We start from the raw sequence: 26,224 nt of genomic DNA on the forward strand, positions 1-26,224 counted from the left end.
TTTAATAAGCTTTCATTGAAGGGGCAAAGTTAAAGAAATCAACATTTATTGAAAAATGGAATCACTTCCAACATTCAAAACATATTACACAACGAAATATTCAAGCTCAATAATACCTACTTGTGCTAAATTCCGCCAAATCATAGATGGTTTGTCCTGACCGCGCGCTCAACAAACTCGCCACTGACGGCCTCGCCTTCACGCGCAAACAATACACGTGTACCGTCGCCGAGCACACAGACATAGGCTACCTGCAGTTGAAATTTGCATACACGGCACGGCGGCCTATCAGAAGCCTGCTTCTTTCTTCCGGACTTTCGCAAGCGTTATAAAGTCATGCAATTGCATGTCATTTTCCAAAATAGATGCACAGTACCTCAGCCCAGAAGAAAGATTCAAAAGAAGCTAACAACATATGTGACGCTACAAAACGTAAAGTATATTAAACCGTGACTGTAAAGTGTACGTGAGAATTATGAAAGGTCCTTAGTGGCTCGGAGGAAGCAATGCAAACGTTGCATTGTGCACCACAATGACAATCGACTACTGCAGCAAAATCTACAGCCATGCACATTTACCGTAAATTAAGCAAGGTAGCATTTGTCGTAGGTACGTTCTTGATTTTAAAAAAACTTCACATTTTGTGACAATGTTTTTTAATGTGATTAGTTGTCTCATTGTGCTTCAAGTTGTGAAAAATGGGCCAGGCAACTTTTCAGTTATCTGCCCTGTTGTCCGCTAACTTTTTGTCATGGGTTTCAGACACTGTTTTTACTATACACTGTTTTTACTATAATTTGGGCAAATTCGGCGGGCCAGATTAAAAAGCCTAACGGGCCGTATGTGGCCCGCGGGCCGTAGTTTGCCCATGTCTGCACTAGACAGTATAAAAGGGGAAACAAAATAAGATATTGTCCTGAAAATGTGCGTTAATCGAGACCAACAGAAAATTGCAACTCACCATAAATCTCCTCCAGATTGTTCTGGAAACTTTGGGCGGGACATGGTGCCACACTGTGCGCCGTTGCTTCACTTCCTTCATAATTTAATAATCTAAGTGCACAACTCTGTTACACGTGTATCAAACGAAACAGAAAGTCAAGCAAGGTACGAAGGCAACGGCAAAACAGACCTGCGTGCGGAAGGGTGACGGGGGACTTCCAGGAATACACCGACAACAACTGAACGGTAAGGGTGGCTTTTATAGCCAGAAGGCACAATTAGGGCAATGGGGGACAGGTGCGTGAGTCCGGAGAGCCAGGAAGGGAGGGGCCCGCTCCAAGGAGCAGAGGAGGAAGAGACAGGAGGGGAGGGGCACGCTCCTGGCGTCGACGAGGATGTTACAGGATCACAAGCGCCTGCCTGAGGGGAGTCGCTGGAAAAGGTGGTGGGCAGTGTGCAGAGGGTTTGATAGGATTTTCCACGGCCTTGTATGCTGACACTTTGATGTTAACTTCCACCGGATGTTCTTCTCTGCTAAGGCTGATAGCCTTCTTTTTCTTTTCAAACAACCATAATGTACCCAAAAAAACTATGTGACTCAAGCTTTTCTTCCAATCCACAGGTCTCGCCGGCCCAGCCGACGGGTGGGCGTCGGCGACGGATGACGGACGACGACCCAGACGAGCGAAGACAACGCTTCCTGGAGAGGAATCGGGCGGCGGCATCGCGCTGCAGGCAGAAACGCAAACTGTGGGTCAACTCTTTGGAAAAAAAGGCTGAAGAACTCAGCAGCATGAACGTCTCGCTGTCGGTATGTCCATTTGCCGGGTGGTTGTCACACCACAACATGATCATCCCAAAAGCTCATTCACTGCCATCTCCGAATGTATTCGGGAATTTAAAAATGTGACTAGGACCACCATTCTCGAATCTGTTCGGACCTCTAGCCATGTTTTTCCCTTCCACTGGGGGACAGCATATCCCTTTTTCCATGTTAGCGCTTTGTTAGCGCTTCAGCTGTTGTTCAAGCGCTATATAAACCAATATGTACGTATTGTATTGTATTTTGTACAGTCGCCCCCATTTCAAGCTCAGATAACTCCAGACCCATATAATTTAGGAATTAACTTTTTTTTCTGGTGAAATAAGAGTCTAAGGCAGGGGTGTCAAAGTCATATTTTGCCGCCGTACACATTGTAGTTCTGGTTTCCTCGTGAGGATCGTTTTGAATTTGGGGAAGCCATTCGAATGTTTAATTCCCTCCACATATAACATGTAGACTGCGATTGGCTGGCAACCAATTCAGGGTGTCCCCCGCCTCGTGCCCGAAGACAGCTGAGATAGGCTCCAGCAACCCCCGCGACCCTAATGAGGAATAAGCGGTACGGAAAATGAGATGAGATATAACATATAGAGTGCACAACAAATGAATGAAGGACTAGTTTTCAAATCTGAAGTCAAGAACAATGACTGTTATTGTGGTTTACCTCCAAAAATCTGAAATTTTGGTTCGGATTTTAGCAAGCATCATGGAATTTCACAAGTTCGATTTGCTTTCACGGGCCGAAAAAAATGATGTGGCGGGCCGGATTTGGCCCCCAGGCCTTGACCTTGACGCCTGTGGTCTAAGGTTTCTTACGCTGCATTGATTATTTATGTCGTCCTAAAACTCAATATTCTGTACGTCCTGGAATTTAAGTGAAAATGACAAAAACCCGTGCGCTGAAGTGGACACAGTTTGCCTTTTGGTCAGCCGCCCCCATTTCAAGCTCATATAACTCATATAATTTAGGAAATAACTTTTTCTCATGAAAGAAGAGAGAGATAACATATGCACTGTGATTTATCAAGATTGCGTCTGTTTTTAATAAGTTTCAATCAAAGGTGCAAAGTTAAAGATCAACAATTATTGAAAAATGGACTCACTTTCAACATTCAAAACATATTATTACACAACGACCTACTTGTGTTAAATAACGCAAAATCATGGATGGATTGTCCTGACCGCGCGCTCTACAAACTCTCCACGGAACCCCTCACCTTCACGCGATAATAGTACACGTGTACTGTCGGCACGCACACAGACATAGGTTACCTGCAGTTGAAATTTGCATACTTGGCACGGCAGCCAATCAGAAGCCTGCTTCTTTCTTCCGGACTTTCGCAGGCGTTATAAGGTCGTGCATTTGCATATCATCTTCCAAAATAGATGCACAGAACCTCACCCCAGAAGAGAGATTCAAAAGAAGCTAACAACATATGTGACGCTACAAAACTTAAATTTACATTAAACCGTGACCGTAAAGTGTACTTGAGAGTTATGAAAGGGGCTTCGTGGCTTGTAGCAAGCAATGCAAACATTGCATTGTGTATCATGATGACAAATGACTACTGCAGCGAAATATACAGCCATGGACATTTCCCGTAAATTAAGCAAATTAGCATTTGTGGTAGGTACTTTGCAACAATGTTGTGTTTTTGCGATTAGTCGTTTTATTGTGTTTCAAGCTGTGAAAATGGGGCAGGCAACTTTTCAGAGTTGTCTGCCCTGTTGTCCGCTAACTTTTTGTCATGACTTTCAGACACTCTTTTTACTATAATTTGGACAAGTTCGGCGGGCCGGATTAAAAAGCCCATGCCCACATATGTGGCCCGGGGGCCGTAGTTTGCCCATGTATGTATTAGACCTTAAACCACCATAGCGATTCAATTTAGACCGTGCTTACAACAGACTTCTTTGGTTGTTACCACATAGTCATGCTAATGAGGTGAGATCAAAGCTAATGGGGCAGTCAGGACCAGTAATCAGTTTAGTTAGCTTCAGGGAGTAGTCTATTGCTCCCCCAACCTTAGAGCAGGGACCTATCAGAGCTGAGGTGTGCCACCGCCACCCCTGTCTTTTAGGGATAGATATAGGACCAGAACTACCGGCACAATTTTAGTTTGCTGACGAAGCTTTTCAGATTAGAAGTGAAACATCCGACACCTTCAAAGAAGTTCAGATGATGGCTGAGAGCTTTTCCTCGATGGACATGATTTTTATATTTTAATTGCTGGTTGACAATCATTTTATTTTTCCATGTTTTGCACTATGAATGATTCTGATTTGAATCGGACCAAAGTCAAAACCAGAAAAGCCACTGCAGAAAATCTTGCTCAGTGATATCAACTGTCATGAATCAGAATCAGAAAGCCTTTAAATCGTCCCCCAATGGGGAAATTTGCAATATGAATATGAAGCATACAAACAACGTCCATTTTTGGTTTTCTTATCAGTTTGCTAAACTGTTTGTTGTCCTTGACCAGAACGAGGTGTCTCTGTTGCGAAACGAGGTGGCGCATTTGAAGCAGCTGCTGCTGGCACACAAGGACTGTCCTGTCACCAACCTGCAGAAGAAGTCCTCCTACCTGGGTGAGCCGGAAAGGAAGAAGTCAAAACAATAGAAAAATGTTACATTTCACAGCAGAACAGTGATAAAATAAGAGGAGAGGAAAAAAAGAAGTAGAGAAACAAAATGAAGGAGCTGCTGTAAAGGGAGCCACTCTCGCTGCGCCATCTTGAAGTCAAAAAAAAAAACAAATCATGTGACACAACACAAAAGACACAGACACTCATTCAATCTTCAGCACCCTCTGTTGTATGAATCAGTTCTAGATGAAAGAGGAGAGGATCAAAGCGTCCTTTACAACAGTGGATTAGGGACGTCATGGTGAAAATGGGCACGTCTGCTACAAGCTAAATGATGAAAGCAAACACGAAGCAGTAGCATCCACTGACAAACAGAAATTGTCTCACATCTGTTATCCCACGTGAATCTACTTCAATTCCAAGCCGCCACCGCTCCGCATACATCCACATGCTTTTTGAAATACAGCACTGCGAACATTCACGTTTCAATTCCGTCATTGTGATTAGAACCCAATGCTACAACAGTTACAAAGGCTCTATCAAGATACCTTTAGTGTACCACAACCTAGTGGATGTGTCCTGTAACTACGTCCACGATTGTCATTTCGATTGTCTTGCGCCTCATAATGCAGTACATGCTGGACTATATATGAAATCCAAATTCAAATACAGTGATACAAACTTAATTGGTTCCCAGACAGTGTGTCAGGCGAAAAGTGTGTATCCCAAAAATTCATTTCCCATAGGAAACCATTAAAATGAGAATAATCCGTTCCCAGGTCCCCATAAAACATAATTTTCCATTTTCTAATTTTCTAAGCCTTAAAACTACACAAAATATACCTTATTTTATGTATAATGCCTCTGCCTTTAAACTATCAAAGTTGAAACGAGTCAAAATTTCACTTTTTTCTATTCATTTTCTCACTCTCTCTGTCGTCTGCCCGTCTCTTTAATGTTTAAACCACCTCCCTTCACTGCTACGTTCTTGACCAATCACGTGGCTTTAACCGAGGACTGGCGGCGGGGAATAGAGAACCAAAACAAGCCGGCTGCCATTTTCTAGTTAGGAGAATGGGCTCGTTCGCGAATGACACATCACTCATTGTGGCACTTCGTGTGTATCCCGAAAAATAGTTCGTTGCAACTAGTTGCAGGTAAATTTTTCATAAATTTAACGTTCGTAAATCGAAAAGTTTAGAAGCCAAGGGGTTCGTAAACCGAGGTATCACTGTAGCTGCAACTCATTCATTCATTGAAAGTTTCCCCTTTCATCCGAAGCGCTTTATTCACACTGCAGAAAATTACCATATTTTCCGCTGTTTGAGGCACACCCGATAAGGCAAACCCCCAACGAATGATGTATTTTCAAACTTTTTACGTATATCAGGCGCACCGGACTATAAGGTGCAGGGTCATCTTTTGAAGAAAATCAAGGCTTTTGGGTGTGCCTTATCCACCAGAAAATACGGTACGCTATGGGGACTTTGGTAGTCGGGGGAAGCAGGAAAAGAGGGAGTGGCTTAAATGCACGTTAGTGCATGGCTTGAGATTTCACAAGTACTGTATTTTCCGGTACATAAGGTGCACCAGTATGGCGCACACCCAATGAATGGTGGATTTTCAACGTTTTTCCAAATATAACGCGCACCGAACTACAAGACGCACCTGCAATTAATGAAAAACGTTTTCCAAACATAATATACAGTCTAGTTATACAAATATTACAAGTTAATACAAGTTTTACAAATATAAGACACACCACATTATAAGGCGCTACGGTAGAGGCCGGGGTTACGCATTACTTCTTCTACGGGAAGGGGGGGGGTGAAGTTGGGGGCTGCTAACAGGAGTAATGAGACCTGTATAAGGCGCATAAGGCGCAGCGGCATATTAGGTGCACCTGCGTATAATGGAACTGTATAGTGCCACTTAGCAGTTTTTTTTGACGACGATACTAGTGCAGCGTGTTCTACCGGAAACAAATTCCTTGTGTGTTCTACATACTTGGCAATAAAGATGATTCTGATTCTAATTCTGATAAGGTGCAAGGTCATCTTTGGAATAAAATCAAGGCTTTTGGGTGGGTTACACCGGAAATACAGTACAGTGATACCTCGGCTTACGAATGCTTTAGCTAACGAACTTTTTGCCTTACGTACGTTAAATTCGCAAGAATATAATCTTGGCATACGAATTAGTTTTCGGCAAACACACTAAACGTCACAATGAGTGATGTGTTGTTCACGAACGAGCCAGTTCTTGGGGCTTCTAACAAGGAGCTGGAAATGGCAGCCGACTTTTTTTGTCCTCTATTCCCCAGTCTTCGGTTGAAGCCGCATGTGATTGGTTGAGTTGAGGTGGGAGGGGACACACACAGCTGTAAATGGGGGGAGGGGTTACAGAAACACATACAAAAGGGAGAAGACAGAGCTTGAAACAATCTGTTGTGTTGCAATATTACAACTTCCAAGATGTACAACCCAGAGCTCCTTGAGGCACTGCAAAAAGTTATCCATTCCATCAAGCCATCAAAGACCATCACAAAGGTAAATAAATCGACTTTATTATACCGTACAGTTTATTTCTTTAATTACAATACCATAGCACATTTATTATACATAAAATAAGGTATATTGTCTGTAGTTTTAAGGCTTATTTAGTTGAAAATGATGTTTTATGGGACCTGGGAATGGATCATTCTCATTTTAATGGTTTCCTATGGGAAATTAATGTTTGGAATACACACTTTTTGCCTTACACACACTTTCTGGGAACCAATTAAGTTCGTAAGCCAACGTATAACTGTATATCCATTTTGAATGCCACTCGAAGGAAAAATACGGTGACCACAAGGGATCCAAAAGATAGCGTCCTGATACATAAATAAGACGCGATCTTGACTACGAGGTGGTAGCGCGCCAGTTTCAACGCCGCCCCGTTTTCTCCGCAGCAGCCGTGGACGACACCATGAAAGATACGTCGGAGCAGACGCGTTCGCCGGCGCCGGTGATCCAGCGCAGCTCGTTGGCGCCCAGCCACTCGTCCGCCGTCCATAACGGCCTGAACTCCAGGGCGGCGGCTGAGGCCATGGCCATGTCAGTGCTGGCCGGTTTGGGTCAGCAGCAGCAAAGCGTGGAGAGTGGCGCCTCTCACATCATCATGGCCGCCCATTCGCAGTCGGCCGCCAGATGATGAGCGGCACCGACTGTGCGACGCTGTGGACTGGAGCTCAGTGAGCAGCCTTCTGGAAATGGACTGAGACTCAGAGAGCTTCCTGGTCACTTTGCCGTCGTTGACGGGGGGCTGGACGACCCCCCTTTTTTTGCTCTTTGTTGTGTCTTGGCCTCCCCACTCAACAAGATGCTTGACGTGTACCACTCAGACCTAAAATGGCCGACGGCGTTCAGCGGGATGAACGCAGCCTACGTCTCGAGTGTCCGTTTGATTGGCCCGAGGCTGGATTGGACTCTCCCAACTTTTTTGGGTGAACAAATAACTTCTATTAGGATCTAGTCTGCCCGGCACAGTGCACTTGAGTCCGTCGGATATGAGAAAGGGGCGCTCATCGAGATATACATTCGTAACTCGCAAGTCCAGATTTTTTAAAAAGGTGTTTTGTAGGTTCGCCCATTTCTGATATGACAGCGGGCTCTCAGTCCATCGATGAAAAGGTTTCCTCAGCCGTCATCTGGAGTTATTTGAAGGTGTCGGATGTTTCGTCAGCGAACTAAAATTTGCTGGTAGCTCTGACATATATATATATACACACAGTGGTACCTCGGTTCTCGACCATAATTCGTTCCAGGACCCTGTTCGAAAAGCGATTTTTTTCGAACACCGAAACCACCTCTTTGGTCCTGTCACTTGCGAATTGACAGCGGGGGGGGGGGCTGCCGCTCCCGGCCGTTCTCCACCCGCTGTCATTCTCTAATCACGGACGCGGGGCATTTATACGGTTCACAATCACCTCTCCAATGCCGGATGATTGCCTCAACTCGCCACCGTACCTGGACTCTTCCTTCGATGCGCGAGTGTATCCGGTCCGAGGTATTTTCCCCGCGTCCCGTAAATTTATGTCATCTTTCGGGATTGCGTAATTTTGCACCCTCGTGTGCCATTTTGGCGTAGTAAGCGGTTCGGATCACCCCCTGCCTTCTTACTTGCCGTGTTTTCTTTTATTTGTGAATAAACATCCTGCTTGGGTAGTACGTGTCTGCTTTGGGATCCCAAACATTCCACTACGTTCCGACGAGTCAGCTGCCGTCACTCTCGCTCGGAACGGGACAGCTACGGATGACTCGGCTACAGGATGTTCTTTTCTCTTAAAATATCTATCCCACAACCCACAGTCACATCACTAGATTTCACAGCCTCCTTATTCTTTAATATCGCACTGATCGTAGATTTCGCCATGCTGTATTCCCTCGCCAGATCAGACACTCGCACACCTCCTTCATATTTTGCGATTATTTCTTTCTTAAATGCAATAGTTGTACGCACTACCTTTCTTTTGTCACTTTAAGCAGCACTTACTTTCTTTGGAGGCATGAATAGGGGCTAAAACTCTTCGTACACCTATATTAAACGCTAGAGCAAAACGCAGCACGTCCGCTAGCGACAACAGTTGGTCACGGAGAGAGCGATACACCCGTGCGCCGCTCAGCTCCCCACCCTCGCGTACGCACTCACGCGTCGTATTGCCGTTCGAACACCGAATGATGTTCGAACGCCGAAGCAAGAATATCTTGAATATTTTGTTCGAACACCGATTTCTTCGAACAGTGAGGCGTTCGAGAACCGTGGTACCACTGTATATATAAATACCTATATATATATATCCCTACTGTCCAGAGGTGGCGGTGCCAGACCTCTGCTCTGATAGGTCCCTGCTCTAAAACTCGGGGGAGCAGAGGATTATTCCCTGAGGCTACACTTATTATTTCTATTATCCTGTCTGATTATGGTCTATGACTGGCTCTGATTGCCCCATTCACACTGGTATCACCTCATGAGCATCATTAAGCCTACGTGGTAACAAAGAAGTCTGTTGTAAGCACGATCCAAATTGAACCTCAAATTTGAATCAGAATCCTCTTTATTGCCAAGTATGTAGAACACACAAGAAGTTTGTTACCCGTAGAACACGTTGGCGACTTAGTGAAGGTTTTTGCTGTTTTACCAGCAAAACTTTAGTTTGCCGACGAAGCTTTTCGGATGATGAGCGAAAACGTCCGACACCTTCAAAGAAGTACAGATGACGGCTGAAGTATTCTTTTCATCGATACAGAGGCATATTCGTAACTGCGCAGGTGTCAATGTATAAACGGTCAAATGTAAGGTAGTGTTTTTATTTGGCCTGGAACGAACGACCCTTACACTTTCTTTCTAGAAAGTGTTCAGAACGCTTCACTCTGCCCGCATTTTACATGACAGCCCTATTGAAAAAAGGAATACATTCATTTTTCCCCTCAGAATTAAACACCACATACCCCATGATGACATCATGAAAGACGTTTTGGTAACATTTTTGTAAATTTATTTTAAATAAATGCACAGGTCATTTTTATTTTTTTTAAATTTTTATTCGGAGTTTGCATGCTCTCCCCGGACCCGCGTGGGTTTTCTCCGGGTCCTCCGGTTTCCTCTCACACTCCAAAAACATGCATGGCAGGCAGATTGACCACTCCAAATTGTCCCTAGGTGTGAGTGTGAGAGTGACTGTTGTATGTTTTTGTGTGCCCTGCGATTGGCTGGCAACCAATTCAGGGTGTCCCCCGCCTCGTGCCCGAAGACAGCTGAGATAGGCTCCAGCAACCCCCGCGACCCTAATGAGGAATAAGCGGTACGGAAAATGAGATGAGATGAGAAAATTTTTATTCACCATGACAACGTGAAAGAAGTTTTGGTCACATTTTTGTAAATTAATTTAAAAAAAAATCATGCACATGTAATTTTGTTTTATTCATGATGACCACATGAAAGAAGTTTTGGTAATTTTGTGTTAAGTTATTAAAAATTAAAGAATCATGCAGAGGGAGTTTTTAAAATTTAACAAAAAAATAATTCATGATGACAACATGAAAGAAGTTTTGGTCAAGTGTTTTTGTCAAGCTATTAAAAATTTAAAAATGCATAGGTGATTTTTTAATTATTTAAAAATTTTATTCATGATGACAACATGAAAGAAGTTGTAATATTTTTGTAAATTTTAAAAAAATCATGCACAGGTGATTTTTTTAATACATTAACATTTTTTTTAGTTTTTTGTAAATGACAACATGAAAGAAGTTTCGGTATTTTTTTCAAGCTATTAAAAATTAAAAAATGAGAAGAAAAGAAGATTAAAAATAAAAAAATGCATAGATGATTTAATTTGGTAACATTTCTATTCATGATGACAACATGTAAGATGTTTTAGTAACTTTTGTAACTTTATTTAAAAAAATCATGCACAGGTGATTTTTTTAATGTTTAATACATTTCCAAAAAAATGTATTTTTTGTGTAATTTATTGTCAAATGACAAAATGAAAGATGTTTTGGTAATTTTTTGTAAAGTTATTCAAACTTGAAAAAACATTGCATAGGTGTTTTTTTAATTTTGTTATTTTTTTTATTTATGATGACAACATGAAAGAAGTTTTAGTAACATTTTTGTAGCTATATCAAAAAAATTATGCACGGGTGATTATTTTTATACATTTACAAAAAAACGCGTATTTTTTTTTTGTTGCTGTGAAAGTTGGTAATTTTTTTGTCGATTTATTACAAATTAAAAAAAAACATGCAAAAGTATTTTTATTTTATTTTAATACATTTAAAGCAAATTTACCAAAACTTATTTCATGTTGTCATCATGGGGTATTTTGTGTCAAACTCTGAGGGAAAAAAAATGACTTTATTCTTTTTTTCAACAGGGCTGTCACATAAGAAAATGCGGGAAAAGTGAAGCGTTCTGAATACTTTCCGAACTGACTGTATTCTTTTTGCCTTGTAGTACACCTCAAAAGTATTTACATCAGCTGGGCCCAACAGCCCTTCCCCCCCCAAATGCCTTATATAGAAATATAGCAGGGATCGTCTTCCTTTCTTAACTTATTAAACATGCAAACAAACAATCAAGCGAATAATACATTACAAGCAGAAGAAATGTTATTTTTAGTATATGAGAGAATGGTTGGTGAGCTAAAATGGCCCCCAGGCCATAGTTTGGATACCCTTGATTGACATCATCTAAAACCTCTGCTCATCGGATCAATGCATATGCCACATTATTTCATGTTCAGTGTTCGGGGTTGGCAGATAGCAGATTTATAATGTCATGTTTTTCCAATATCTGAAAAAAGCCTTATTATGACATCAGCATATCCCATTTTAAGCTACTGTATTTTCATACAAGAATCATGATTGTGTCTTGGCAGCACTGTAAATTGTGCCTTTTTGAAACGTTTTCATCTCTAAAACAGTGCCTGTACTTCCAAGCCATGTGCCTATACATACATACCTACATACATACATACATACATACATACATACATACATACATACATACATACATACATACATACATACATACATACATACATACATACAGACATAGATACATACGTACATAGATACATACATACATACATATACACACAGACACACACACACACACATATATATATATATATATATATATATATATATAAAATAAACCTAATTTGAACCGTGCTTAAAACAGACTTCTTCGGTCGATACAAAATAAGCTTGCTAATAGGATGAAATCAGAGCAAGGGATAGAACAATGGCGGTAAACAGATTGGCTTCAGAGCAGAGGTCTAGCACAGCCACCTCTGTCGGATATATAGGGCCAGGGTTACCACCACAACTTTAGTTGGCTAACGAAGCCTTTCAGCTGAGGTGCAAATTTTCCGACACCTTGAAAGAAGTACAGATGACGGCTGAAGAAACCTTTTCCTCGATGTTTTTCCACTTGGATTTAGTGTTTAAATTGAGGCAGATATGATTGCGCCAAAGGATGTTGTGGCACGCGTTTTTTTTTATTCCTTACAGATTGGCCAGTGTATGTCAGCAGTGATAGACAGCATTATTTTTAGCTCGAATTGACTTTCAGAGTGTTCCTTTGACCTTTTTTTTTTTTTTTTTTTTTTTTTTTGCAGTGTACAGGTAACATCCAACTTACGGCCGACTCGACATACGACCAGCCGTACTCACGACCATGACCTCCAGACCCTATTTTTAAAATTTCAATTCTACGCCTGGCACCACAACGCGATAGCAGGCCGGCAACACGTACCACAATTTTGGCCAGCCAGCCAGCATCTCACTCTCGCTCAGCAATCAACCGTGTGATCGCACCAGTGGGGGTGGGGGGGTTGCGTGTCATTTAGCATCCGAGTCTCTATTCAACATTTTGAATGGATTTCAGAACGGGACTCTGTCGTAAGTCGGATGTTACCTGTATTTATTGGACCCCCTTCCCAAAGGGAATTTGCTTCCATTTTTGTAACGCTTCCATTTCAATCCATGTGTGGGACTGGACTATTAAATTGCACATTTGTTGCTGCTGAGAAAAATGGGGGAAGCGTCCCGCATGCAACGTTGGGGGGGGTGGCCTTCTTTTTTCCGCATGTTCGTTGAATTTCAGAAGTGAGGATGTCTGTTATCCAAATACAAGTTGGAGTCGAATAGATTCTTGGTAGCTTTTAACTCATTGACTGCCCGACGTTGTGCAAAAATGTGTCCACGCCAGTGCCAGGGTTTTTGTTATTGTCAATCCAATTCCAGGACCCACAGAATATTGAGTTTTAGGACTACCTAGACATTCAATACAGAGTGAGAAACCTTGGACTCTCTTCTTTCACTAGAAAAAAAGAGTTGATTCCTAAACAATAATAATAATATTAATACATTTGATTTCTAAGCGCCTTTCAAAACTCTCAAGGTCACTTTGCAGTCACAGAATAAAGTTTTGCTGTGTGTGAGCAGCGGCAGCCACATGCGCCAGCGTTCACTCAACCTCAAAGTAACTCAAATAGATAAAAAGCTAGCTACCTAGCTAATGGATAGCAAATAAATAATGAATAGATCGCCAGATAGCCAACAGCTAATAGGTAGCCAACTAGCTCATCGATAGCTAATAAATTGCTAATAGATAGCCAGTTAGCCAACAGCTAGCCAGTCAGCTAGACAGCTAACTGCTAGCCAGTTAGCCAATGCATAGCTAATACATAGCTGACATCTGGCCAGCGAACAGCCACTCAGCTAGACAGCTAACAGCTAGTCAGCTATCCAATGGATAGCTAATAGATAGCCAGCTAGACAGCTAACAACCAGCCAGCTAGATAGCTAAATGAAATGGGTTTGGAATTATCTGAGCTTGAAATGGGGGTGGTTTTCCAAAATACAATGCAATGCAAACATATGGGTTTATGTAGCGCTTTAACAACAACAGAAGCTGTAACAAAGCGCTAACATGGGCAAAAGGGAAATTCTGCCCCCTTGTGGAAAAGAAAAAAAATATTGCCAGAGGTCTTACCAGTGCTTTATCGGCACCCAAGCATGAAAAACCAAAACTGAAACATATTCGGGAATGGCGCTCGACGTCATATTTTGTAGTCCCGAATACATTTGTGAATGATTCTACACTTGGATCATCTGGCGAGCTCTTAATGCCTCAACTGCTCAGGTGTGTGTTTTCAAGGGCATATCTGGCTACCAAATAATGACACTGCAGACATGGCAGTTATATTTACTGTAATTGTATGACAAAATATGGGCAGAATACACACACCGAGCATCTGACCCAAAAAGATCAGAAAAACAGTACTAAGCCATATAAAATCTAACCACCAATAGAATCGCACTTCCATTGTCCTCACCGTTGGCCTTAAAATCAACTGTGCCTCTTTGTATGCCCGCACCAACATTATTTGGTGCAAAAAAAACACAAAAAATAAGCATCCAGATTAACTCATTCATTGCCAGGCAACATGCACAAATATGTCCACTCCAGTGCCAGGGTTTTCGTCATTGTCACTCGAATTCCAGGACCCACAGAGGACAGACTTTTAGGAAGACATAAACATTCAATACAGCGTTAGAGAAATTTGACTTTCTTCTTTCATCAGTTAATTCCTAAATGATATGGGTCTGGTGTTATAGGAGCTTGAAATGAGGGCGGCTGTACAAAATACAATGCAGTACAGCGCTTGAACAACAACTGAAGCTGGAACAAAGCGCTAACAATGAAAAAAGGGAAATGCCACCCCCTTGTGGAAATGAAAAAAAACATTGCTAGAGGTATGGCCAGTACTTTATCAGCACCCAAACATGTAAAAACCAAAACCTGAACAAATTTGGCAATGGTGTTCCATATTTTTAATTCCCAAGCAAATTCGGGGATGGCAGTGAATGAGTTCAATAAAGTCAAAAGTCAACTGGGACAATATCTCAAACAACAAAGTCATCAGAACAGAAAGGTCAAAGGTAGCAAACAAAACCATGAGTCAAGCATGACAATACAAAACCCGAACAGATGGCGTTCTGCGTCATATTTTCAATTCCCGAGTAAATTCGTGAATGGCAATGAATGAGTGAAAAGTGATCATTAAAAACAAGCCACATTTCTAACGTAACGGAAACAAGACTGTTATCTGGTAAAAACCTGGCATGAGAACATAGATATATTTTCATTTTTTTTTAATCCTCTTTCTGCTTAAGTTTGTTCTTATATTCGCAAAAAAAAGTGTACAAGCATGCCCTTATAAACTAAAAGTTGCCAGTCAGTATGTGGGTACAGTGATACCTTGGCTTACGAACTTAATTGGTTCCCAGACAGTGTGTAAGGTGAAAAGTGTGTACCCCAAAAATTAATTCCCCATAGGAAACCATTAAAATGAGAATAATCCGTTCCCAGGTCCCCATAAAAGATAATTTTCTACTTTCTAATTTTCTAAGCCTTAAAACTACACAAAATATACCTTATTTTATGTATAATAAATGTGCTATGGTATTATAATTAAAGAAATAAACTACTGTATAATAAAGTCATATTATTTACCTTTGTGATGGTCGTTGATGGCTTGATGGAATGGAGTGGCCGGTTTCATCAGCATTAAACACTTGATGAGGAACATAACCTTCTTCTTTCACCATCTTGAGGAATGATCCCTTGTAGGTGGTTTCTCTGCGATAATTTTTCCTAGTTCTTCATCAATGTTGTTCTGTTTCGCTTAGTTTATAGCTTTTTGCATCAAGTGTACAGATGGCTCGTTCGGGTTGTTTGTGGAGCCTGATTGGTGGGATATTTTAACCTTGCAGTATACACTCTGCGTTTGAACTATCAAAGTTGAAACTCTCTCACTGTTTTCTGCCTGTCTCTTTAATGTTTAAGCCATCCCCCCCTCACTGCTGCATTCTTGACCAATCACGTGGCTTTAACCGAAGACTGGGGGCGGGGAATAGAGGACAAACACAGTCGGCTGCCATTATGTTGTTAGAAGAACAGACCCGTTGTTCTGTGTACGAAAAAGTTTGTATGCCAAGGTAAAGTGCGTATGCCAAAAATTGTCATTGTCATAAATGTAACGTTCGTCAACCGAAAAGTTCGTAAGCCAAGGGATTCGTAAACTGAGGTATCACTGTACTTTAGTTTCATTCTGTTCTCATTTGATTTCACAAATATTCAAGGGCATATCTGGCTACAAAATAATATATCATTCATTTTCTTTTTTGTCTGTACTGTAAAAGAACAACAGGGGTAAGCAGTGTACAACTCGCCACGGAACGATTAATGCTGAATTGGGTCTTTTCGATGACTTTACCGGCAGCCTTCCACATACGAACATTTTTAGATGCAGTGAAATCGTGGAAGGAGTAGTTTGTCCAAAACACGTCGTAATCACGATCCAGTTGCATCCACGTTATTTTGTTACTCTCCCGCAATTTGACTGATGATTGAATAACGTGTCATTGTACTGTAAATAGTCTCATATGAAAATACAGTGATACCTCAGTTTACCAACTTTATTGGTACCCCGAATGTGTGTGTAAGGCGAAAAGTTCGTCTGCTAAACATTTATTTCCCATAAGAAACCATTAAAATGACAATAATCCGTTCCCAGGTCCCCATAAAACATAATTTTCTATGACATAAGCTTTAAAACTACACAAAATATGCCTTATTTCACGTATAATAAATGTGCTATTGCATTGTAATAAAAGAAATAAACTGTACTGTATAATCAAGTGGTTTTATTGACCTTTGTGATGGTCGTGTAGTGCTTCTTCCTCGCCTCACGAGACTCTTTTGCTCTCTCTTGTGAACGGGTTCTAAACATTCAGTTGCGGATCATGTACTAAGAATTTCAACAAAGTGAGAAATAAAACATGTTTTATACATTTGGGGGGGGGGGTGTTGAGCTCAGGGATACTTTTATTTGACATTTGAAATCAAATGTTTGACACCCCAAATGGAACTAATTGATCAATTTGAAATGGTTGGCCCGATTGTTTCTGAAAAAGAGGCCAGATTCTAAAATGGATGGGGGCCCGATTGAACGTGATTGCCAAAGTAGATGAAACTGATTGAAATAAACTAAAATGCATGATATTTCTACATTGCAAATAAAACAAACATTATTTGAGTCAAATCAATGTTTCTAATATATCAACAAACGATTTTAATTCAAGTCAAAGAATTCATTCATACATAAATAAACATTTTCCATTTTCTTTAGTTACTACACAATCAGAATCAGAAAACCTTTATTTGTCCCGCAATGGGGAAATTTGTAGTCCACAGCAGCAATTTGAAAGGCATTTTGTCTTTTTATTGTTTTAGGTTTTTTTTTTTTTGTTCTTTTGACTTCAAGACGGCGCCGCAGGAGTGGCTGCCTTTCCAGCAGCTCATGTATTTTGTTTTTCTACTCTCATTCCTTTCATCACTTTGCTGCTGTGAAATGTAAATTTCTCCACTGTGAGACTAATAAAGGCATATCCAATATCCAATATTTTTCCTCCATCGCTTTCACAGACTTCAGATCCAGGAGGGGAGCCCTGTGCGCACCGCGTCCTTGATGTCTTTCAAGCCCTTTAATCTCCTAGGCGTGCGTCTCAGCGTGACACATTTCCCACGCACGAAAATGGATATAAAAGTAGCCGACGCGGGACAGAGAGAATCACAATCATCTCGGACTCAAACAGACTCAGAGACTTGCAAAGACCAAACTCTTTTTTTATTCATTTGGATTTGAAATCCTGTGCTATTTTGATATTCGACAGTCTGACAGAGAAGTCAAAGAGAACGGAGCACAATATTTCTTACTAGTGTTTACTTCAACAAATGTCTTCGCTTTGAAAATATCTAGACTGTAAAGTGACCATGATAGCTTGAAAGGCATATATATATATATATATATATATATATATATATAGATATATATATATATATATATGTATATTCTGTATACAGTGAGACCTTGGCTTACGAACTTAATTGGTTCCCAGACAGAGTGTGGCGAAAAAGTGTGTATCCCCCCAAAAAAATTGCTATAGGAAATGATTAAAATGAGAATAATCCGTTCCCAGGTCTCCATAAAATATAATTTTCAACTAAATAAGCCTTAAAACTACACACAACATACCTTATTCTGTGTATAATAAATGTGCTATTGTATTGTAATGCAAGAAATACACTGCACTGTATAATACAGTCACTTCATTTACATTTGTGATGGTCGTTGATGGCTCTTAATTGACACCTGTTGCTTTCTGACTTGTAAGATCTTACGAAACTGAGGCATCACATTAACATTCATCATGTTGATGATTCTCATAGCCTTTTCTGGATGGAACTGTTCAATAAAAACCTGCACATCAACTCCTGAATGGCCTGCTTCTGCTTGTCCTCTTGAAGGAAAATCAAATTCTCTGTGTTGATGCCGCGATTGTTAGCCACGATGGCGGCTAACAATCACCTTGGGCAAAGCAAACTCTTGGACTTGCCAGCACAAGACAGCGAGGCGCGAGGCGTCGTAATCATTTCACTGGGCAGGTGACAGCGACTCGTTGAAATGTCCCAGTATCAGTGATTAGGGGATCAACATGCACATCTCGTTCGTGTTTCTCAATGATCTCCTTCTCCTCAACTCTAATTTTGTGTTTGTGTCTTCTTCGTCTGGCGGAGCTCTTTATTTGTAGAATGGTCGTAGAAAGTTACTCTCAGGGAAGTGACACACAGCGTGAGAGACAGCTACGAATGACTCGGCTACAGGATGTTCTTTTCTCTTAAAATATCTATCCAATGGCACTTGCTCTCACACACATCACTAGATTTCACAGCCTCCTTATTCTTTAATATCGTACTGATCGTAGATTTCGCCATGCTATATTCCCTAGCCAGATTAGACACTCGCGCACCTCCTTCATATTTTGCGATTATTTCTTTCTTAAATGCAATAGTTGTACGCACTACTTTTCTTTTTTCACTTGTAGCAGCACTTACTTTCTTTGGAGGCATAATTAGGGGCTAAAACTCTTCGTACACCTGAATTAAACGCGAGAGCAAAACGCAGCACGTCCGAAGCGACAACAGTTGGTCACGGAGAGAGCGATATACCCGTACGCCGCTCAGCACCCCACCCTCGCGTGTGCACTCACGGGTCGTACCGGCGTTCGAACTGCAAAGCAAGAATTTCTCGAATATTTTGTTCGGACACCGATTTGTTCGAACTGTGAGTTCGAAAACCGAGGTTCCACTGTATACACACACACACACACACACACACACACACACACACACACACACACACACACACACACATATATATATATATATATATATATATATATATATATATATATATATATATATATATATATATATATATATATATATATATACAGTAAAGTCTCGTTATATCGATATTCAAGGGAGTCCGAAAAAAATATCGATACAACCGGGACTATCGATATATCCGATCCTGCGCCGAACTGCATTAAACAAAAGCCGCCAAAAGAGGGCAGCCAAGCGCCATATAAGAAACGGAGCTGGCCATTAGCTCCCTTTTTTTTTGGGAGATGTTCCCCCAATGTTGCCTCAAAATGGCACATATAATTCTTTAATGATTGTAAACATGTATGCTTTAATCTTCAGAACTACAGTGTATTTGAAACATATTCAGAACTGGATGTGTAACAAGAAAGCATATTATCCGAATCTGAAGCCATTGTTTGGATTCACAAGCAATGCAAGACGTCTTGGCGTAAGGTCATTTTTATTTGCATTTGAATAAAAAGTGACATCGGCTGTCCTTTAATACACAGTATGGAATGTTAATAATTTTCAAAATCATCGCGCTTCAACAGACAAAACAAGAAACATTGTTGCAAAAAACGATTGCATTCATATACAGTACAGTGGGCATGTACATAACACAACAGGGAAACTGCAACGCTTACATCTTACTGTATTATGTATACAATTTAAAAAAGTCATCAATCTTCTTCTGCTTCCCATTTTTACCTTTTAACACAAACACTTCAATCTCGTCTGCTACACACGAGCTAGCGTCTGAAAATGAAAATGGCTCTGCTACATGGGTGCTGGGCGTAACCAAGTCACCTGACCAAGTCGACTGATGGCGTGACACGTAACCAAGACACGTGACCAAGTTGACCAATGGCGCGACCGATGGCGTGTCACGTGACAAAGTCACACGGCCAAGTCGACCAATAGCGCGACCGATGGCGGCTCATGTGACCAAGTCGACCAATGGCGCGACCGATGGCGGCTCACGTAACAAGACACGTGACCAAGTTGACCAATGGCGCGACGGATATATCGATATAAACAACAAAAATGGCCGGCGGGGGATGAAAAGGAGCACCGTAATAACCGGATTATCGTCATAACCGGGTATCGTACTAAACGGTACTAATTATACATAAAAAGACTAGAAATGTGCAAGGGAAATGAAAATAGTATCGTAATAAGCGGTACTATCGATATAACCGATATCGATATAACGAGACTTTACTGTATATATATATATATATATATATATATATATATAGGTTAGGGTTAGGGTTATATATACAGTAAAGTCTCGTTATATCGATATCGGATATATCGATAGTCCCGGTTATATCGATACTATTTCTATGCACGCACGGAGAAAATTACATGCAAACAGGGTCGGATATATCGATAGTCCCGGTTATATCGATATTTTTTCGGACTCCCTTGAATATATATATATATACAGTAAAGTCTCGTTATATCGATATCGGATATATCGATAGTCCCGGTTATATCGATACTATTTCTATGCACGCACGGAGAAAATTACATGCAAACAGGGTCGGATATATCGATAGTCCCGGTTATATCGATATTTTTTCGGACTCCCTTGAATATCGATATAACGAGACTTTACTGTATATATATATATATGTGTGTGTGTGTGTTGGGAGGTATTTCCCATATATATATATATATATTTTATATGTATATATTATATATTATACAGTGAGACCTCAACTTACGAACACCTTATCTTACAAACTTTTCGTCTTACAAACTTCAAATTTCTGAAAATTAAACCTTATAATAAGCACTATTTTCATAATACACACCCACCACGGCTGGCGGAGTGATCTTCGGCGGAAGCACACGACCGAACAGCACCAGAGGTTAAGTTATCAACAGTCCTTATGGAAGGTGACTCTCCTTCCATAAGCCATCAACGACCATCAAAAAGGTAAATAAAACAACTTTATTTTATAGCACAGTTTATTTCTTTAATTACATTCCTTATGGAATGTGACTCTTTCCAAACAGCAATTCCCTATATATATATATATATATATATATATATATATATATATATATATATATATATATATATATATATATATATATATATATATATATATATATATCGATACTATTTCTAATTTTTTTTTGTGATACAGAGGTCTCACTATATATATATATATATATATATATATATATATATATATATATATATATATATATATATATATATATATATATATATATATATATATAGTGAGACCTCTGTATCACAAAAAAAAATTCCCATAGGAAACCATTAAATAGGAATAATCCGTTGTTGGATTATTTTGATCGTTCGCCCTTGGTTCATTGCTTCGACGGGTGTTGATGGAAGAGGATGGTTAAATCATCAGGGAGCCAGGTGTAGAACAGAAAGTTGGTAGTCTTGGAGAGAGCGGAGGCATCGCGGTGTCGGATTAAGGAGAGAGCATGGCGATAGAGAGAGAGACGAACGAGAAGGGAGAGCATTTTAGATGGCGCGCAGTGTGTGACGCGAAAGGATGTGACGTAATGTAAATGCGACATCATGTAAGGGAAGGCAGGATGTGACGTATCATGTAGTTCGAAATGTAAACAAAGATTACAGAGCGATGTTTAGAGATCGTTGCACAAAGTTCATCCTGTCTACTTGATATCTAATTTAAAGCAGCTTCTTTACTTACAGACAGTGTAGGTGTTCAAATACCTGACGTTCGGCGTGATACTCTGACGAAGGCGGAAGTAGACGCCGAAACATGTCAGGTATTTGAACACCTACACTGTCTGTAAGTAAAGAAGCTGCTTTAAATTAGATGTTTAGAGATGTTTGTATGGCGAATCACCCCAACATCTCCCCCCTGACGAACATATTTAACATTGGTGGATGTGTTACGTCACACGCGTGTATGATTTTGAAGTGCGCCTTTCAACCCTTTCATGTCTTTCAATTCCTTGATCTCCTTGACGTGCGTATCACCCTGACGCATAGCACACGCTTGCAAATGGTATAAAAGGAGCTGTCGCGGGACAGAGAGATTGGGCAAACCATGGGGCAGAATCACATCAGAGTCATCTCGGACTCACGCCCGGCTCACGCCGGGCGTCGGACGGACATCACGGCACGACTTGCTCGACTCCACGCCACGATCACGCTCTGCGTGTCACCTGCCTGGGAGATCTGACAACGAACCTACTTACAAATAAAGAGAACCATCAAACTCTTTAAGCTCACCGTAACCAATTTGACAAAGGTGAAAGACATGAAAGGGTTGAAAGGCGCACTTCAAAATCATACACGCGTGTGACGCAACAGGTCGCCGTCGCCGATGACCCGCCTGTCCGTGCCCGGCAGCATGGCCAACCCCACGCACCTTCCTCCTCACAATGACACAATCCCTCATCGATTCTCCGACTTGACCGATCCCAGCCGAACAACTCACGGTGAGAAGACCTTCCGGCATCAACTCGACGGCCGTGAGGGAAGTTTCCATCGATCGACTCAAACTGGCAGTCGTAGAGCACTCTTTGCCGTGCTCCCGTACAACAACTTCAGGCACCACGAAACTTCTTCGGCAACCACCCTACCGACGCCTGCCATGCCCGGTGACCGTCATCTTGCCTGGCCTCACCATGTGCAGAATGACTTTTGTTTTTATTTTTTTCCTTCATCGCTTTCACCGACTTCGGATCCAGGAGGGGAGCCCTGTTGCGTCACACGAGTGTATGATTTTGAAGTGCGCCTTTCAACACTTTCATGTCTTTCAATTCCTTGATCTCCTTGAAGTGCGTATCACCCTGACGCATAGCACACGCTTGCAAATTGTATAAAAAGAGCTGTCGCGGGACAGAGAGATGGGTCGAACCACGGGGCAGAATCATCTCAGACGCATCTCGGACTCACGCCCGGCTCACGCCGGGCGTCGGACGGACATCACGGCACGACTTGCTCGACTCCACACCGCGACAAAGCTCTGCGCGTCACCTGCCTGGGAGATCTGACAACGAACCTACTTACAAATAAAGAAAAACATCAAACGCTTTAGATGTGAACAGAAAGAAGTAAGAAAAAAAGAAAATCACAAAATAGAACAATCACAATGGAAACAATCTCAAATTAAAGTCATGTCATCGCTACAACAGTCAAATCTTCATGGCATCCTGGATGGTGATCACCAGGACGACGAGGAGGAACAAAATTGTTTGTAGCATTTGTCGCAAGCAGGCCCCAGGGTGTGGTACGGATGAGCAGGTGTCTTGGAGAGTGTGTGTGAACTGTTGACGCGGCTCCAGTGACGTGCATGGGGAATCTTCTTGACGACCGGTGTCCTCGCGAATCCAGGTGAAGCTTGTGGCTGCTAGCAGCTCCGCAACTGGTTTATCCCACGTTGGCGTGGCCCACGTCATCTTCTTCAGACCGCAGCTCCGTCCTGTGGACAACAAAAGAAGACTTGTGCCAGGTCACATGTCGAAAGGATGGTTTCATTCTGCACATCACACTTTCTTGCCGTTTCTTTCCCTATCAAAATCTGTCTCATCGTTTAGGCCAGGGGTCGGCAACCTTTATGACTCAAATAGCCAATTGGACCCATTTCCCACAGAAAAGAAAACACTGGGAGCCACAAAATCCTTTTGACATTTAAAATGAAGACAACACTGCATCTTTTCATCATCGTTTTTTATCTTTATATATGCATAAACAAACTATCGTGTGTTGCATTTATGAATCAATGAACTGTTACAGAGAAGCGAAATTACATTTCTGCACGCAACAAAAACATTTTAAACTCAGAAAAAAAGACGTTGAGTTGAAGATAACTATCAAATATAATACTCAATGTGAATATTTGCAAAATGGCAAATACAATATTTATCACCTGGTTAATGTGCTTCCTGCTCCTGCATCTCAGCGCACAGCCTCTGCACATCAGGGGCTGTATGACGTTACCTTCATCTTCACACAGGACTGTCAGCTGTCATCTGTCAGGCGTGAGTGATGTCTGTTTTTAATGAGAGGGGCAGAGAGGGGCATGTCCCTGATTTTCTGCACAATTTCACTCTTGTTTTTAAAGTTTGTGAATATATTTTGTGACATCTTGTTTGCTAACTTGTCATTACATATTAAGCCTACCAATAAACCCGTCTCGTCATCAGTGAAGGCGAACGAATCTGCCCACGTATCATTAAACGTTCTGTTTTCTTCAGACACTTTTCTTTTCTTAGATTTATCCATAGTTGGCCTACCTGGGGGTCTAAAAATTCAAGAAATCTTTCGCAATTTGGCGGTTGTGACCGGATATATGTCCACTGTCGATGGTTGTGACGTATATTATGAGCGAGAAAAAAATTGAATACGTTTGATTTTGTATTATTTATAATCACCATAATCTTCAAATTTAGAATTACATTTTAAAAACGAACGAACTAAAATAGTATACATTAAATTAAATACTCATGATTTATTTTCTAAAGCCGCAGGGGGGTGAAAGAGCCACATGCGGCTCCGGAGCCGCGGGTTGCCGATGTCTGGCCTAGGTCGTGGAGGACAGGGGGACTGCTTCCGGCCACCTAGTGGTCCGATCGACCATATCGAGGAGATCTGTGCAACCCTGCAAAGCAGGGAGGGGCCCGACCAGGTCCACATGGACGTGTTCAAATCTCCTGGCCGGAATCGGAAAGGTTGAGTTCGTGGATGTCTGGATCCTCAGATTGGGCGGTGGCGATCTAAAAAAAATCCACCCTGAGATGGACTGGACACACGATCGCGCGTGACAAGCAATCGGCCACAGGGTTACATTTGCCGGCCACGTGCAGAATGTCTGTCGTAAATTCCGAAAAGGCCGCTAAATGCTGTTGCTGTCAGGCCAACCACGGTTCAGTCACCTTCGACATGGCGAATGTGAGTGGTTTGTGATCCATATATGCGGCGAACTGGCGGCCCTCGAGGAGCAAACGAAAATGCCGCGTTGCAAGATAGAGTGCTAACAACTCTCTGTCGAAAACACTATACTTGCGATCGTTATCTTGCAGCTTCCGACTGAAAAATGCAAGGTGCTGCCATTCATTCTCCACAAGCTGCTCAACCACCGCCCCTACGGCAACATCAGACGGATCGGCAGTCAAGGCCACCTGTGCGGTTGAGATCGGGTGGACCAGAAGAGTTGCACCCGCGAGAGCTTCCTTGGCTTGTTGAAAGGACTGTGCCCGTTGCGGGGCCCACTCAACGGGGTCGTTAGCCTTTTTTTTTCTCAAGGCGCCGTAGAAGGGTTGTTGGAGGTCGGCTGCGTGAGGAGGAAACCGGTTGTAAAAATTGATCATGCCCAAAAACTCCTGCAGAGCCTTAACTGTGGCCGTGCGGGGGAAATCCACCACTGCCTGCACTTTGGCGGGTAAGAGGATGGCGCCCTGTGGAGAAATGCGGTGCCCCAAGAAATCGATCTTGGACAGACCAAAATGGCACTTCACAGGGTTAACGATAAGGCCGTGCGAATCAAGACGCTTGAAAACCTCAGTTAAGTGTGACAGGTGTTCCTCCGGTGAAGGGCTGGCAAATACAAAATCAAGGCCTCGCAAGACTGAGTCCATCAGTCTTTGGAAGGTCTGTGCCGCCCCCTTCAGACCAAAAGGCATGCGGAGTAATTCAAGGAGGCCAAAGGGGGTAATCACCGCAGTTTTTGGCACATCCTCTGACCGTACCGGTACCTGGTGATAACCGCGAACTAGATCTACTTTCATCTTGAATGTGTGGTATCGGGTAACGGTCATGTGTGGTTATGTTATTAAGCTGACGAAAATCACCGCACAGCCGCCTAAACCGTCACTTTTGGGCAACATGTGTAATGGTGAGGCCCACGGGCTGTCCTCACGATGCCCAAGCATTCTATCGTCGCAAACTGCCCTTTTGCCAGTGCCCATTTTGAGGCGACGAGCGAGGCCAAAACTGGCGGGCCGACCGTGGGCATGAAATGCTCTACCCCGTGTTTCGTATCGGAATTGGAAAAGGCGGAGGTAGTTAACGACGGGAAATCG

General features: G+C 41.9%; 1 protein-coding gene across 3 annotated transcripts in view; it reads left to right on the plus strand.

Annotated features, from left to right (window-relative positions):
* atf7a (activating transcription factor 7a) overlaps positions 1–12,008 on the plus strand; it is a 74,316-nt gene extending 62,308 nt beyond the window's left edge. For 2 of the 3 annotated variants that reach the window (XM_089004796.1, XM_089004788.1), the window contains exons 9-11: positions 1,565–1,753; positions 4,249–4,354; positions 7,305–12,008. In XM_089004796.1, coding sequence (XP_088860922.1) covers positions 1,565–1,753; positions 4,249–4,354; positions 7,305–7,546 — 537 coding nt within the window. In that variant the 3' untranslated portion in view covers positions 7,547–12,008. The remainder of the gene's footprint in view (positions 1–1,564; positions 1,754–4,248; positions 4,355–7,304) is intronic. The other variant, XM_089004780.1, reaches the window with a different exon arrangement.
* The last annotated feature ends 14,216 nt before the right edge of the window (positions 12,009–26,224 follow it).

Source organism: Hippocampus bargibanti, linkage group LG01, assembly GCF_051943395.1.
Source record: "Hippocampus bargibanti isolate YZ-2025 linkage group LG01, ASM5194339v1, whole genome shotgun sequence".
In the NCBI taxonomy this organism is placed as follows: domain Eukaryota; kingdom Metazoa; phylum Chordata; class Actinopteri; order Syngnathiformes; family Syngnathidae; genus Hippocampus; species Hippocampus bargibanti.